Source organism: Stenella coeruleoalba, assembly GCF_951394435.1.
Source record: "Stenella coeruleoalba genome assembly, chromosome: 3".
Taxonomy (NCBI): domain Eukaryota; kingdom Metazoa; phylum Chordata; class Mammalia; order Artiodactyla; family Delphinidae; genus Stenella; species Stenella coeruleoalba.
In genome coordinates, this window is record NC_137148.1 from 145,246,190 (window position 1) to 145,261,834 (window position 15,645).

At 50.0% G+C, this 15,645-nt stretch overlaps 1 protein-coding gene and 1 long non-coding RNA gene across 2 annotated transcripts in view; one reads left to right on the forward strand and one right to left on the reverse strand.

Moving 5' to 3' along the window:
- LOC307184736 overlaps positions 1–15,645 on the reverse strand; it is a 180,041-nt gene that overhangs the window by 110,603 nt on the left and 53,793 nt on the right. The gene's annotated exons all lie outside the window — the stretch shown is intronic.
- On the forward strand, positions 3,868–8,373 carry LOC307183882 (dipeptidase 2-like). Its single transcript, XM_079917030.1, is given in 12 exon segments — positions 3,868–3,908; positions 4,237–4,363; positions 4,655–4,784; positions 5,003–5,041; positions 5,044–5,143; positions 5,441–5,510; positions 5,631–5,807; positions 6,184–6,268; positions 6,934–7,009; positions 7,657–7,753; positions 7,757–7,792; positions 7,893–8,373. Coding segments are annotated over 12 exon segments (1,221 nt in total). The 5' UTR covers positions 3,868–3,882; the 3' UTR covers positions 8,151–8,373.

Genomic DNA, 15,645 nt, shown 5'->3' on the forward strand with positions numbered 1-15,645 from the left:
AGTGATGACCTCACAGGCCTTCTCACAGTTTCCATGGCAGGGTAACCATGCAAACGTGCTGCCCTCAGAGAAACTTCCCTACCAGTTCTCCACCAGACACCAATCTCTTTCGTTGTCTGAGAGAGAATGTCTGACCAGATCTTCTATATTTACTCCAACCTGTCCTCTGTTCCCTGGGTGGGCAGTGCAGCAGGTACACTGAGACAAGGCATCGGTACAGGAGGCACGCTGTACTCACAACCTCACCTGGCTGCCACATGTTCCTGTGGGGCTTGCCCACCACACACACCTAAGCACTTTCCCAGCTGTAAGTAATAGCAGTGACCTGGGACACCTTCAGGGACCCACAGTGCTCACTGCTGAGGACAAGTGAAAGGTCATCCCTGGACAAGTGTGCAGGAAGGTTCTGATCTTTATAAATGTAGCCTTCCCCTTTGGGCTACAGGATGCTTCCATTCAGACCTTTTCCTGATTGGCCTCTTAGCAAAAGACAAGTGCATTTTTGCTGGCAAATGGTAAATGGAGCAGTTTGAGGAAAAGGGCCACTCTTGAACCGCACCTTCAAGCCCCAGCACCTCTGTGCTGTCATGTAGACATCTATATCGGTCCCCTCAGACACATCCCATACTGAGCTGCTGAGTACTAGGGGAGAGGGTGTTGCCATATTGATGGGAAGACCGGAAGAACCAAGGGGGGTGATGAAGTGCTAGTGAGACTGGAGGGCTGAGGAGATGGTATCCCAGGAGGCTGGGTGGAAGTGAGCCTAGACTTGGTACCCAGAACCCGGTTCTGAGTCTCCTGATCACTCTGCCTCAGGACTTGGCCTTGTTCTAATCTAGATAAAAGTATCAGAGGGCTAGAGTTCAGTGTGGTTGAAACAGGCAGTATAAATGGGGCCCAAGAGGGGTTGCCAAGGTGGGTGGGATTCTTAACCAATTTCTATTAGATTATTCTTTTCCAAACCTTGAAAGGCATTTCCATTAAAGCCTCAGAAGTGACAGACTGCAAGAAATGTTTTCTCTGTTGTGGAAGGGAGAGGTGGAGAGGATCATGATTGCAATTACTTTTGGGTTCTACTGTTTTCCCTGGAAACGGTGAAGAGACTTCCTCATCTGCTGCAGCCGTAGGCTCTAGGGATTGCTTTTGCAGCCGGTGTCCCTTCTCTAGGGACTCATAGAGGTGATGGGCCAAGGCTGTGTTTTGGATGTCAAGTAGATTAAAGGTCTTCAGCCAGAAACTGGGAGAGACATGAGAGAGGGAAATTCTGGCAGGAGACTGTGCACAGCAGAAGTGACTGATCAGTTCTGATTTTCTTTGCAGAAGCAGTGGCTCCCGTTTCTCCTCCTACACCTGGTCACTACCATGTCCTCAACTGAGGGTATGGAGAAACGCAGTTGGGCCGGCATGGGGAGACATCCTGCCTGGTTGGTGGCTACCGGGTCTACGGGGATGTTCCTTTGGCCACGCCAGCAAAGGTGGAAGCAGAGAAGCCAGTCCCCAGACGTGCTCCCAAGAGAAAGCACTCTCCGGAAGAGCTGGACGAAGATCTCAGTTGCTCCAGACCCAAAATCTGGCAATTGTAGCATGGTGCCAGGAGGCGGACCCCACAGAATCTTGCAGGTGAGCCATTCTGAAGAGAGGGCAATGGTTTAACTGCCTAAGGCAGCGAATGCCTCTTCCTGCAGTGACCCCCCCCACCCCGCCCCGCTACTGCCCACTGCCACAGATTAGAACCTGCGTCATTCTCTCTGAGCCTTCCTCAGCCAGGAGCCTCCTTCCACACTAAATGGCCATAAGCAAGAAGTCTTAGAAACTGAGGTTTGAAATGAGTCTGCCCTGAACATCCCAGGGCTGAAGCTGGCCTGGAAGAAAACCTGACGTTCCTCTGCTCAATCCTCAGGGGCCCCTTTGTGAGCTGAAGAAAGTCAAGTCTGCACTCTGCGAGCCGAGGAGGATGCAGGAGCAGAGACAGGGTGCAGAGAAGCCTTGGCAGTCTACCACATGGGCTCCTGCCCTAAGCCATTTTCAGCGGCCACCACCACAAACCAGTGGGGAGCTGGGCTTTCTGAAACTGTAAGCAGAAATCTGTGGCTTCCCAAAGAGCCTCCTGCATGGCGTCTCAGGAGGCAGGATAGAGAGACCCAGGAAGACCCGCTCCCTGAAGCAAGAACAGGATGGAGAGTCAAGCAGCATGCACCCTGCCCCGAGGTTCACATGCTCCTTTATTGCCAGCCCTTTCTGTCCCCAGTGCGGTCCCTTACTGCTCAATAAAATGTTTTTTCTGTAACATATTTCTAGGGTTGCCAGTGCTCAGACTTAGGTCACTACCCCTGTGCTAGGCACTCCTGCCACCCGGGGGGATCAGAGCAAAAACTTGAGAGGCTGGGGATGAAGGAGTTTGGGCACAGTCCCTAAAGCATCTCGGTGGTTGCTTCTCATCTTCTGTGAGAAGGCACATCCCCAGTGTGTGTGTGTGCGTGTGTGTGTGTGTGTGTGTGTGTGTGTGTGTGTGTGTTGGGGGGAGGGGGTCCCTAGAGGAGGCAGCTGGGGGAGGGCCTGAGGCTGGAAATGGGGAATGGCGTGCGGCCTCTGAGCAAGCACAGGCACTTAACCCTTGAGGTTTCTGGGAAAGCTAGAGCCACAAGGGCCACGAGATAAGGCAAGCGTAGCAGCAGAACCCAGGTGCCAGGTCCTTCCTCAGAACCTATACTTCTCCACGAGGCCAGGCCTTCCATGCTCAGGTAAGAGGGATCCTGGCCAGAAGGTCAGCCAGCAGCTCTGGGAGGAAGTTTGCTGCGGTGGGGGCTCTGCTGCCATGGAAACGACTTCATTTCCTTCCACTCAAATAGCCTACTGACTGGGTTCCTGCTCTGTTGAGTAAAAGGGTTGCTGACTCTCCCCAGAAGGTTGTTCAGTTCACATCCCAAAAGTCCCTCTATTCAGGCCCTGGGGAGGTGTAGCAACTCCTGAGGGTGCTCTTTCCTGAGGCTGGCTGACAGAAGTGGGGGAGGTTCCTGATAGTTCCCAGGTGCTGGTTCAAGTCCCCAGAGAATGGTCATGCAGGTTGGGGTGTCAAGTAGGTGGAGAGAGAAGGTCGGGGGCAGAGGGCCTCTTCCTGAATCCAGAGCTCACAAGGTTACCCGCCCCCCCCCACGAAATTTCCAGAAACTATCTCTTTCCCCACACCAGCCCCCATGGGCCAGTACGGGGAAACCGGGAGCCCAGAGTACTTGTGGCCACAGAGACAACTCGCACGCGGCCCTTGGGGTGGACAGGGCTGGCTGCAGGCAGATGGGGACGAGGTGTGCTCCCGGGAGGCCTCAGGCTGAAGGTGGCCCTCTGAGAGAAGCACCCCAGCTTAGACAGGAAGGTTAGAGGTGGGGAGAGCAACCTAGGGCACCCCCTCGGAGCAGTGGGAGTGGGAAGAGGGGCGGGGGCGGAGGGAACCCGCGATGGGAGGCGAGTGGGCTCTCAGCAGAGGCCAGCTTAGCCCGCGGGAGCTGCCTCTGAGCAGGGGGCAGGAGGGCAGTGCCGCCCTGTGGCTGCCGGGCTTCGCGGATCGCGGCTCTCCGCACACGGGTCGCAGGGTCCTGTGACGCTGTATCCCCTCCTTCACCCTGCCCCCTCGCGAGGCCGCGTCGCTGGGTGGTCTGTGTCGACGGGCAGAACCCCATCGCCCGCCCCTCTCAGACCCGCCTCTGCCCGCCTGCCTGGCCCTGCGCAGCTTGCGGCCCGGGGGCCTCGAAGGTCCCCATGCACTCAGCCAGCGGCCTCTTTTGTGTCTGCTGCTCCTGCTGGGTCTGCTGCTGCGGCCGGTAACCCGTGCAGACCACTCCAGGCACCTCCAGCACCCCAGGTCCGCGGGAGCGCACACAGGCCCTGATGCGGGACTTCCCACTTGTGGACGGGTGGCTGCAGTATGTGCGGGCTGCTGGGGGCCGGTGGGGGCCTAGCCTGGCCCTGGGCAGGGGAGGAGGTCCGGAGCATGCAGAGCTAGTGGGGAGGCTCTCTCACACCACCCCTGGATGTCCTCTCCATCATCTACAGATGCCCTTCCCCTTCTCTGTCATCCCCTCCCCGGTGGGAACCCCTCAGCCCAGGCCTCAGCTGCTCCTAGTATAGTCTGTGTGACAGTGTGAGGTGGGGGGGGCCCCCAGGCTGGCCCAGGCCAGGCATTGTGTCCTGCCTGATCCCAAGACCTAAGGAGCCCACCCGTTTGCCTTGACCTCCCTCCAGCCACAAGGACATGCCCCTGGTCCTGAGGCAGTTTTACCACAATGGGCTACAGGATGTTAATCTGCACAATTTCAGCCATGGCCAGACCAGCTTGGACAGGCTGAAAGACGGTCTCGTGGGTGCCCAGGTACCAAAGGGACACACAAGGTGCCACCATGGCTGCTGGGGAATGTGGGGCCCTTTGGGGGCCTCAGAGACCACAGGTTAGTCACATTGGAATTAAGTTACCATAGTGACCTAGAAAGTGCCATGCCATGGATGCTGGGGGCTACAGGGGTCACAGTGAGCCAGCCTGACGGGCATCCAAGTACCACAGAGAAAGCAACGCATTACATGTGACTTCCGGGCACAGTGAGTGCTGTGCCAGCTGAGCCCCAAGGAGTTCCAAAGCCCAAACTAAGCCCTGGCCTTCCCTCAGTTCTGGTCAGCCTACGTCCCATGCCAGACCCACGAACGGGATGCTGTGCGCCTCACCCTGGAGCAAACTGACCTCATCCGCCTCATGTGTGCCTCCTATTCTGAGCTGGAGCTTGTGACCTCAGTTAAAGGTAGATGGGGCACTTCCCTGGTAGTCCAGAGGTTAAGACTCCACGCTTCCACTGCAGGGGACTCGGGTTTGATCCCCGGTGGGGGAACTAAGAGCCCTCAAGCTGCGTGGCACGGCCAAAAAAAAAAAAAAGGTAAACAGACTGGTGGTGATAGGTGTTAGGGACTTCAGTAAGCTACCCCTGCCTTGAAAATGATCATCTGACCTACCTGCCCCCAGCTCTCAACAATACCCGGAAGTGGGCTTGCCTCATTGGTGTGGAGGTGGCCACTCACTGGACAGTAGGCTCTCCAGCTTGCATACCTTCTGTGCGCTGGGTGTGCGCTACGTGACACTCACCCACACCTGCAACACGCCCTGGTGAGCACAGTGCAGATGGTGAGGGCCCAGTGAGGCGGGGATCTGCCCAAGATCACGCTGGGGCCCAAAGCAAGTTTACCCCTGGGATCCGGCCCTGAACCTGGGGTGGGGAGGGGAATGGAGGTTTGCAGAACAAGACTGAATCCCCAGAAGGGCCCTCCTACTGCCAGGCACAGCCCAGTTTGGGTCCCTCCTCTTGCACCAGTTGCAGGTGCAGATGGTTTGACAGAACCTCTTTCTAGGCTCTTGTAGCCAAGCCATGGCCACCAGTCAGACTGCCTCCTGGCCATCCTGCAGGGCACAGAGCTCAGCAAAGGGTATCCACCCCTTCTACAGCAATGTCAGTCGGCTGACCGGCTTTGGCGAGGTAAGGACCCGGGTTCCATACCCTGCCCCACATGAATGTACAGCCCCGCCTGTTCCCTACAGATAAATGCACACAAGATGAATGCAGCCCTGATGCCCTCTCCCCATCCTGTCCCTGCAGAAGGTGGTGGCAGAAATGAACCGCCTGGGCATGATGGTGGACTTGTCCCATGTCTCGGATGCTGTGGCATGGCGAGCCCTAGAAGTGTCACAGACACCTGTCATCTTCTCCAACTCAGCTGCCCGGGGTATGTGCAAGAACACTTGGAATGTTCCTGATGATATCCGGCAGCTTCTGGTGAGACTGCCCTGGCCCTCAAACCTAAAGCAAGAGGTTCAAACCAGGAGCCCTTGAACCTGAGCCTCTTCTCCCTCAATTTCCTCAAACCCCAGGTTAAATATCTTCTGCCCCCAAAACCACGATCCACAGCCCCTGAACTCTTGCACCCTAGGTGGGGGTCTAGGCGGTAAGATACTCCTCCAAACCTGGAAACCCAGGGCCAAGACACCACCCAGACCAGGGCTGCGGCTCCTCCATTCACACAAACCCAGAGAGGAGACGACTCTGACCTCAAAGCCAGGGCTGAACACCTTCCTCACAGGGGCCGAGAGAGTGAACAGGCAGGTGGCTGTGCTGGGGGCCAAGGTGACTGTCCACCAGTCTGCCCCTGCAGAAGAAGAATGGTGGCATCGTGATGGTGTCCTTGTCCGTGCGGGTGCTGCAGTGCAACCCGTTAGCCAACGTGTCTATTGTGGCAGGTGAGCCTCACCCTGGGCTCTCTGAAAACTGATTTGGAGCTGAAGCTGGGTCCAAATTTGGGGAGGACTTCAGAAGAGCCCCAGGGGTTTGACCCACCTTTTGGCAATAGGTACAGCTCCCCAAAACCCAATAATGGACGGTACACAGCACCTTGGTGCCATGTGGAACTGGAGCCACGGAATCAAAACTGTGATACTGATGGGTATCAGGGAGGCTGTCAGACACAGAGCCCGGGTGCTGCCCATCTGTGCCTCTACAGGGGTTCCTAAAGCGCACTGCCCCTACCTCTGGCCAAGGGACTGGACAGCTCCTTAGGTCTCTGGGGTCTTCTTCAGTTGTACTCTTGTTCCTCTCTCATCCTCCACACCCGAGGAAAGGAGCCCCCACAGGTTCTCAAGGAGACTGGGAGGCAGGGTGAATCTTGGGTGGGAAATGGCCCAAACAGGGTGCTCTGGGGTCCACTCCAAATCTGAAGTCCAGTCTAGAGCCAGCTGGGATCACTTCAGATCAAACCTCAGGGCCCTCTAGTTGGTATCTCGGTGCCAGGCCATGAAGGAACTGGCCTGTTTGACCTACAGGCTGAAAAAAGGGGAATCAACAGAGGCCAGTCATCACCCCCACCCCTGCCCTGGAAGCCCCACACTGCTGACTTTCCATTCTTCAGATCACTTCGACCACATCAGGGCAGTCGTTGGATGCAAGTTCATCGGGATTGGTGGAGATTATGATGGGGCTGGCCGGTGAGTGCTTCCCCGTGGCTTGTCTAGGGCTGGCTGGGCAGCAATGGGGCTTTCACAGCCACCGTGCCCACCACACTGTGGTCCTCATGGCCTTGACCATAGCCTCAGGTGTGCTGGTCCAACTGGTATCTCCTCTCTCCCAGGGTCTGCTACCTGGGCTCTCCTGTCTGTTTGGCCCTACTCTAGGTCATCATATTTGTCTAAAACACCACACAGAGCTCATCTGCCCAGCATCTGTGCCCATCCAGTGCCAGCAGACCCACGGCCTCTGAGCAGACTCTTAGCAAGGTCTGGGCTGGGCTGACCATCTTCTCTGCCTGCAGTTGGGCCTGTGCATGCAGGGGGGTCAACCCAGTTCTTAAAAAGCTTTTCTTCTCTTTAAATGGAGGCAAAAATTGCATTCAGTGAAAGGCATAGATCTTAACAGTACAATTTGATGACTTTTGGTGAATAGTCGAGGCGCTTTGGGGGCCTTCCTCTGAAGGATGAAGAGCAGGAGTGAATCACCTACTCTCTCCAAGTCTCCATTTTCCACATCTGACCAGGGCTGCGGTTCAGTGGACCCTGGACACATAGGGCTTCGGTTCTGACTCAGGACTAGGGAACAGGTCTGAGGCCCAACAGCTGGCTGGCTGGCGGCCACACAGGTTCCCACAGGGCCTGGAGGACATGTCCATATACCCGGTACTGATAGAGGAGTTGTTGGGGCGTGGCTGGAGTGAGGAAGAGCTCTGGGGTGTGCTTTGAGGAAACGTGCGGTGGGTCTTCAGACAGGTGGAACAGGTATGCTGGGCTGGGCAAAAGAGTAGCTCTGAGCAGGTGGTCCGAGCAGGTGTACGTGCGGGTGCTGTGAGAGGTGCTGCCCGCTGACTGCCGCCTCCTGGTACGGGAGGAGAACGAGGGACAGAGTCCCTTGGAGGATGAGTTCCCAGATGAGCAGCTGGGCAGCTCTTGCCTCTCCGTCCTCCCACATCTGCATCAGAGAGAGGATCTGGCTCCAGACCAGAAACTAACCAGAGCTGTGGTTTGTGGGAATCCCATTTTGTCACCTAAGTGGTCATTCTCAAAATCTTGCCCCCACATGGGCCCAGGCCCCACAGTTATTGCTGCCTTCCCAGTCCTCATTGTTTGGCTCTGGTGATCCAGTTAATCCTGCCAGATGTCACTTTGGCAGCCACAGATACCCCACAAAGTTTCCTTGCATGCGAGCACAAACATTTCCTGAAAATAAATGTTTTAGAAATGGAATCAGCACGAGTGTCCTTCTCCGTGGTGGGGTCTGTGGTGCAGGCTCCCAATACTGGGGTTTGGTGGGGGACCCTGCAGTTTAGACACCAGATACTCAAGGAAGACCTGTTGGCAGTGGCCTGAGGAAACCCAGGTGGCTTGGCTCAGCACTGGAAGAAGACAGTGGGTGGCTCTGGCTGCGGGAGGGTGGACCTTACTCGGTTCCCTCTGTGTAGCTCACCTCAATCCACATCCTGACCCGCTGAGTACCACCTGGGGATCTTTCAGGGAATTCTGGTTCACATGCCCAAGAAGAGAACATGCCTAGATCACAAATGATCTTGGCACCTATTTGGACAGAGCCCAGTATCTCAGGCTACTTAATGGGCCATGGACCTCCAATGGCTAGACACCTCCTTCCCTGTTCCTCAGGGACTTCCTCTCTAATCGGTTCAGGCTACTTCGACAACCACCCCATCTCCCCCCAGTTCATCAATGATAATAGCAACTGCACTAATTATATCCAAAATCGAGTAAATACATTGAGTTAATCATGAGAGGTAGGGCTTCCCTGGGGGCGCAGTGGTTAAGAATCCACCTGCCAATGCAGGGGACACGGGTTCGAGCCCTGGTCTGGGAAGATCCAACATGCCATGGAGCAACTAAGCCCGTACGCCACAACTACTGAGCCCACGTGCCGCAACTACTGAAGCCCGGGTGCCTAGAGCCGGTGCTCTGCAACAGGAGAAGCCACCACAATGAGAAGCCTGCGCACCGCAACGAAGAGGAGCCCCCGCTCACCGCAACTAGAGAAAGCCCATGTGCAGCAACGAAGACCCAACACAGCCAAAAATAAACAAATAAATAAATAAAATTTAAAAAGAAAAGAGATACAATACAGTATTGTTAACCATAGTTGCCATGCTGTACGTTACATTCCAGAATGTATTTGTCTTGTAACTGGAAGTTTGTATCCTCTGACCACCTTCACCCATTTCCCCCCAACCTCATCCCCATAGGTTAAAATTTTAAATAGAGAAGCCCAGATAAGCTTCAATGAGAAGATGACATCTGAGCAGAGATTTGAGTTAGCCAAGTTGGTATCTAGTGGAAGAGTGCCCAGGAGAGGAAAGGGCCAGTGCAAAGCCCCTGGGGCAGGAGCTTGTCTGGTGTGTTAGAAGAACAGGAAGGAGGCCACTGTGGTTGCAGCACAGAACGGAGAAGAGAGTAATGGAAGTCAGATACACAGTGGATGGAGAGCAGTAAGCAGATAGGACACAGTGGTCAGACCCTGAATGGCCTTGTGGGACGCTCTGCGGTCTTTGTTAGCTCTTCACGATAGGAGCCAGTGAAGGGTTTTAAGGAGAGGAGTGGCGTGACTGATCACACTCCCCATGATCACGGTGACTGCTGTATGAAAAACGGACTGTGGGGGCCACGGTAGACACAGGCAGGTCAGTTAGAAGGCTCTCCAGTCACCGATGTCAGAGCTGACGGTGGCTCAGGACGGAGAGATAGTAGGGGAGGTGGTGAGAAGTGGTCACATTCTAAAAATATTCTGAAGGTAGAGCAACAGGAGTAAAATGAAGAAAATCAAAATCCCATGTCCCAGAGATAACTGTAAATTTATTTATTCTAAGCAAACAAGGTCCTGTCTAAAAACCACAAAGCTTGCCCAGGATGCTCTTCTCAGAGGTACTAACTTTTTACTTCTCAGCCTACTCCGGCCTGGCCTCCCCCTCTGCCACTCTCCCAAAACCGCTCTGATTAAAGTCACCAATTACCTCGAAGTTGCTCAATCTACGAGACACTGACCTGTCCTCAATCTTGTTTCGCTAGCAGCACGTGGCATGGTTGAGCCTCCCCTCTTCCTTGATCTCTCTCCTCCCTGGGTTCGTCGACTGCACACTCTCCCAGTTTTTCTCTCTACCCCTGCTTTTCAGTCTCTTTTGCTGGTTTCACCTCCTCCCCTCACATGTTGAGGCTGCTCCTTAGTCGTGGGCCCTCTTCCCTTCTAATTTCACACATCCTCCCTCACAAATTTATTCACTCCCATGGTTTAAAATATTGGCCATGATCATCTCCAAAGGCATCCCAACCTCACACCAACTGCTCAAAACACAACCCCACTCGGATGTCTTAAGGGCATCTTCTACTCAACATGTAGAAAACAAAGCCTTGATCTTCCCTCCTAAGCCTTGTCCTCTGTCTCCAATTATTTATTCAACAGACACTTACTGAGCCCCTAAGATATGCCAAGCACTGGTAGGCACTAGAGATAAAATGATGAGGCAGGAGGGAAAGGTTCAGTAGAACAGAGGGTTATAGAAAGGGAACTTACAAATATGTGTGAAATTAAAACCACGTATGGTGCTATGAAGGAGCAGTTACGTAAGGCTGTGGGAGTCTAGGTCAGCAGGGAAGAGACTGATGGGGGTTGAGGAGGGCCTCCCTTAAGAAATAATCTCTGGGGACTTCCCTGGTGGTGCAGTGGTTCAGAATCTGCCTGCCAGCACTATTTACAATAGCCAGGACATGGAAGCAACCTAAGTGTTCATTGACAGAATAGATAAAGAAGATGTGGCACATATACACAATGGAATATTACTCAGCCATAAAAAGAAACGAAAGTGGTTTATTTGTAGTGAGGTGGATGGACCCAGAGTCTGTCCTACAGAGTGAAGTAAGTCAGAAAGAGAAAAACAAATACCATATGCTAACACATATATATGGAATCTAAAAAATAAAAATGGTTCTGAAGAACCTAGGGGCAGGACAGGAATAAAGACACAGACATAGAGAATGGACTTGAGGACACAGGGATAGGGAAGGATAAGCTGGGAAGAAGTGAGTGTCACTGACATACATACACTACCAAATGTAAAATAGACAGCTAGTCGGAAGCAGTTGCATAGCACAGGGAGATCAGGTCAGTGCTGTGTGACCACCTAGAGGGGTGGGATAGGGAGAGTGGGAGGGAGACGCAAGAGGGAGGGGATATGGGGATATATGTATACGTATAGCTGATTCACTTTGTTATACAGCAGCAACTAACACAACAATGTAAAGCAATTATACTCCAATAAAGATGTTAGAAAAAAATAATAGTGTTGTGAAATAAAAAAGACATGGTAAGTGGCGGCATTTGGGAATTGTTTGTTGTATTACAATGAAACCTTCACGAACTGTAATTTGTTGGTTATGCCATATTTATGTATTTTTATTTTTACTATATGAAGTATCCTTCCAGAATATTTTAGCCAAGCCTGTAACAACATTCTGTGTGTGTGTTTGTGTGTGCATACATGCATGTGTGTATATGTATGGGGCGGGCGGGCAGGTTACAGGAAAGAGAAGTGTAGAGCTGACAGAGATAGGTCAATCCAGCAGATTTTTGCATTTCCCTTCTCTGACACCTTAGGAAAATCCATCCACATACACATTCCATGTGTTTCTGTTGGGATTGTCAATCCCAGTGTCAGTATACTCCTTGAAGTTTGATACAGACATACCAAGAGAAAGGAGTTCTCTCTCTTCCTTTGGATCCTAAGTTATTAAGATAAGATTAGGAGGTTACTAAATGCCATTTTTCTCACTATGTGTAAAAACCTTGGCTGAGAATGTCTAGTGGGAACCAAAGCCAAGAGATTAGAAAAAGAAAGAGCTGCTTAACATCATTTGATAACCTGGATCAGACTGTTCCTGAAGCCCTTCTTTGGGTAATCTCAATAACATCATCCATTATTTTTTCTTTTGTATCTATGCCAATTTGAGCTGTTTCTGTCTCATGCTACCAAATGGATACCATCTACTTCAACTGAATCATCCAGTGGAGATATTTTTTCATTTCTAAATGGAGGCTTGGGTCAATAAAATGTACGGGATTCCTAAGAGATAACCAAAGCCCAACCCAAGAATCTCTGACCCAAGCCTTACTCCATCTGGATAAAAATTCAGATTTTGGTTTCTTCGCATGGGACCTTCTCAAACACTCTTGTTTCTCACAGAGTTTGCACTCACTCCTAGGCTACTATGGGGTGACCTTCCAGCCCAATCAAGCCCTGCCCCCAGGTCCCCTACACCAATATCAGCCCACTTGGAGATGCAGGAGGGGGCAGTGGAGCAATCAGAGACCCAGTTGGCAGGCTTGAGAGAACCCTTCCTAGCCCCTATACCTCATCAAACTTCACAGTGTACTGAGTTGATTTATGAGAAAAGGTTATTAAAGCATGTAAGAGCTCCTGCTGGAGAGAAAATTATCTGTATAAACAAAGTGTTATTATAGGAATCGAGGAGGCCACATGTGGGAAAGGTCATTAAAATAAGGAAAAACCGGCATATCAATCCCTTCTAAATCACTGATCTCGCATAAGAGAAGTTAAATATCTCTATATCTCACATGTTTCCTTTTGATCATTAGTCCTTCCAGCTCAGAAGGGGACATTCTCAGATGCTAAATTGCTGAGTACTTTAAATTAGGGGGAACTTCTAAGACATAAGTTGTGAAGTTGGATTTTTGAAGGAGGGCTCAATTAGAGACTGTGTAGTAATACAAAGCAGGCACTTGAATCTCTAGAGTGTTATTTTCTCTCCTACAAATGAAAGACTAATTTTTTTCCTTTGCTTCATTTGACAAGATTTGATATTTTCCATTCTTTCTCCTAACAAGGGGGAATGCACAACAGTCACCCTGTATACAGTGGTGTAATTCACAGAAATGATTTTCAGGCTTTGGGTTAAGAAAACAAATCCCCTTAGTAGATTAGTTTGTATTTTAAAAAAAAAATTTGAGTTAGGGCCAGATTCCTCCCATGGAAATAATATTAGTAAACAGTTGGTTCCATTAAGATGTTTTACTCAAGTTTGGTTCTCTGAGCCAGATTCCTTTGTTCTTAACATGGGGTTTTGACAGCCCAGCTCAGACTACTGATCTATATTCTTCAAGCGAGTGAGCAATATAATGAGCCTTTGATTTCCCTTTTATTCATTCTTTGGAACTTTAATTCTGGAGTTTAGAGACAATGATATTATATCTAAATGTTATCAAAAGTTTTGTTTGCAATGTAAAATTAGGTGCAATTAAGTGGTGGTGTAAAGATATTATGATGGCATTTTAGTCAGGGGCCCTAGCACTACTTGAATTCTTGCCTTAGGTACACCACTACTTCTTTTATAATGTTTCCAAGGGAGATACTAAACAAAGGAGGCAAAATACAGGGGCTTTGACCCCCAAACACCAAAGCAGAATTCAAGCACCCTGGGCTCAAATCCATAGAGAGCTCCTGTAGCCATGTGAGGCAGGTTTAAATGGACTAGAAGCAAGTAGAAAGGCTATTATTCTGTCTCAACAAAGCCCGACAAATTTGAGTGCTTATCTCTGCAAAGTTTTCAGTGCCTAAGCCTGAACTGGGAATTCTTAGGATCTAGTGGTAAAGAAGCATCCAAAGAGAGATGTCTGGACTTTCATCCAGTGTAGCAGTACCAGGCCAATATACCACCCCAAAGGAGAAGAGATGAATTTTTAAATCACGTAGTGACTCCACCCAAAGTGGCCCCTTTTTGCAGGTGGAGGAAAGTGGCTATCATGAAAAGAGGAGTCAAAGAGCTCTTCTCCATTCTTAGAAACCAAAATGTGAAAATTTTTCATACCCCAGCATTGCGTATGTTAACATATGTCTACTTGGCTCATTTAGGAGATCCTTTATCTCAATTGCATTAGTGTGGTCTTTTATATAATGCTAGACATAATTAGTCATCCAACGTAATGAGTTTGAACTGAACTGTGATTTGTACTAGAGTCCCCATAGTTACACTCAAAGTCCTCCAAATTTATTTAAAAGCATTCATGCTATGAACATCTATTATTTTGCGGTCTGTCATCTTTTTATCTTTCTTCTGGTAGCTATATCCTAATTTCCCCACCTTCAATCCATGTGCTTCTCGTGGCGTTGACTCTACCTTTAACTCAAGAATGGGATGAATGACCCAGACCTGGCCAAAGTCCTGCATCCTGATGGTACCAATAATCCAATCAAAGATGAGCACATGGGGGCTTCCCTGGTGGTGCAGTGGTTAAGAATCCGCCTGACAATGCAGGGTACACGGGTTCGAGCCCTGGTCCGGGAAGATCCCACATGCCGCGGAGCAAGTAAGCCTGTGTGCCACAACTACTTAAGGCCGAGCGTCTAGAGCCCGTGCTCCGCAACAAGAGAAGCCACCGCAGTGAGAAGCCCACATACCACACAGCAACAAAGACCCAACGCAACCAAAAATAAAGAAATTAAAAAAAAAAAAAAAAGATGAGCACACGGGCTGATACAGTCCCATCAGAGTGGACCCCAGAATGTTTTTTGGAAATGCTAGGATAAAGACGCTCACTCTTTTTCACTGGATTTCAGCGTTGAAGCATGCAGTTCCAAGAGCTGATGACAGTCATTTTTCAAGCATGAGACGGAAGCCACCAAGAATGGAGACAACATTAAGGCAACATAGCTGAGAAATGTACAGAGAAAAAGTAAATTCTGGAGACATCATTTGAGCCCTGGATCAAGTCATATCTGAGGCTGGTATGTCTTTGAATTACTTGATTTACAAGAGCCAATAAATTCTTTTCCATGTGTAAGCCAGTTTGGGTTGAATTTTTATCTTTTGTAGACTTAAAAAATGCCATAAATGATACACATATGTGCATTTCATAAAAATTAACCAGGATAAAATAACACTAAAGGGTAAAGATAATTCTAAAAACCCACACACTAGTAATAAAAATTAGATCTAAAATGTTTGAGTACCTACTATAGGCCAGACATTATTACAACTTCATTATATGTTTAACTCATTTAATTCTAACAACAAATCCATTAAGTAGGTGTTATTATTTTTGCCCTTTTACATATGGAAAATGTGACACAAAGAGGTCAAGAAACCTGCCCAAGGTCACTTAGTAGTAAGATGGGGCTCAAATACTAACCTGGGCAATCTGAACCCAGAGCTTGTGTGCATAACTGCTACATTCTACTGCTAGGATCTCCCAAAACATACTTTCAATGCTCATCACCTATAAAGGCATCTGCTTGAGAGATCAGGGTTATTTTATGGTGTAAAGTCAAAAAGTGGCCTTAAGGTAAATATGAAGAGCCTCAAATAAAGACATATATATATATATATATATATATATATATATATATATATATATATTTAATCTGCAATATAACTGGAGCCCACAGAACAATTTCCATGTTAAGAGAATGGCCTTAAGCATCAGTCTTTTCAGTCATGGGCCCAGCAACAGGTGTTTTGAGGTATCTCTCTCTCTCTCTCTCTCTCTCTCTCTGTGGAATGGCCAGTGGGGAAGGGGCAGAAAGCAGGATATGGGGCAATGGGGTACAAAAACTAAGGTTTCAAGTTCT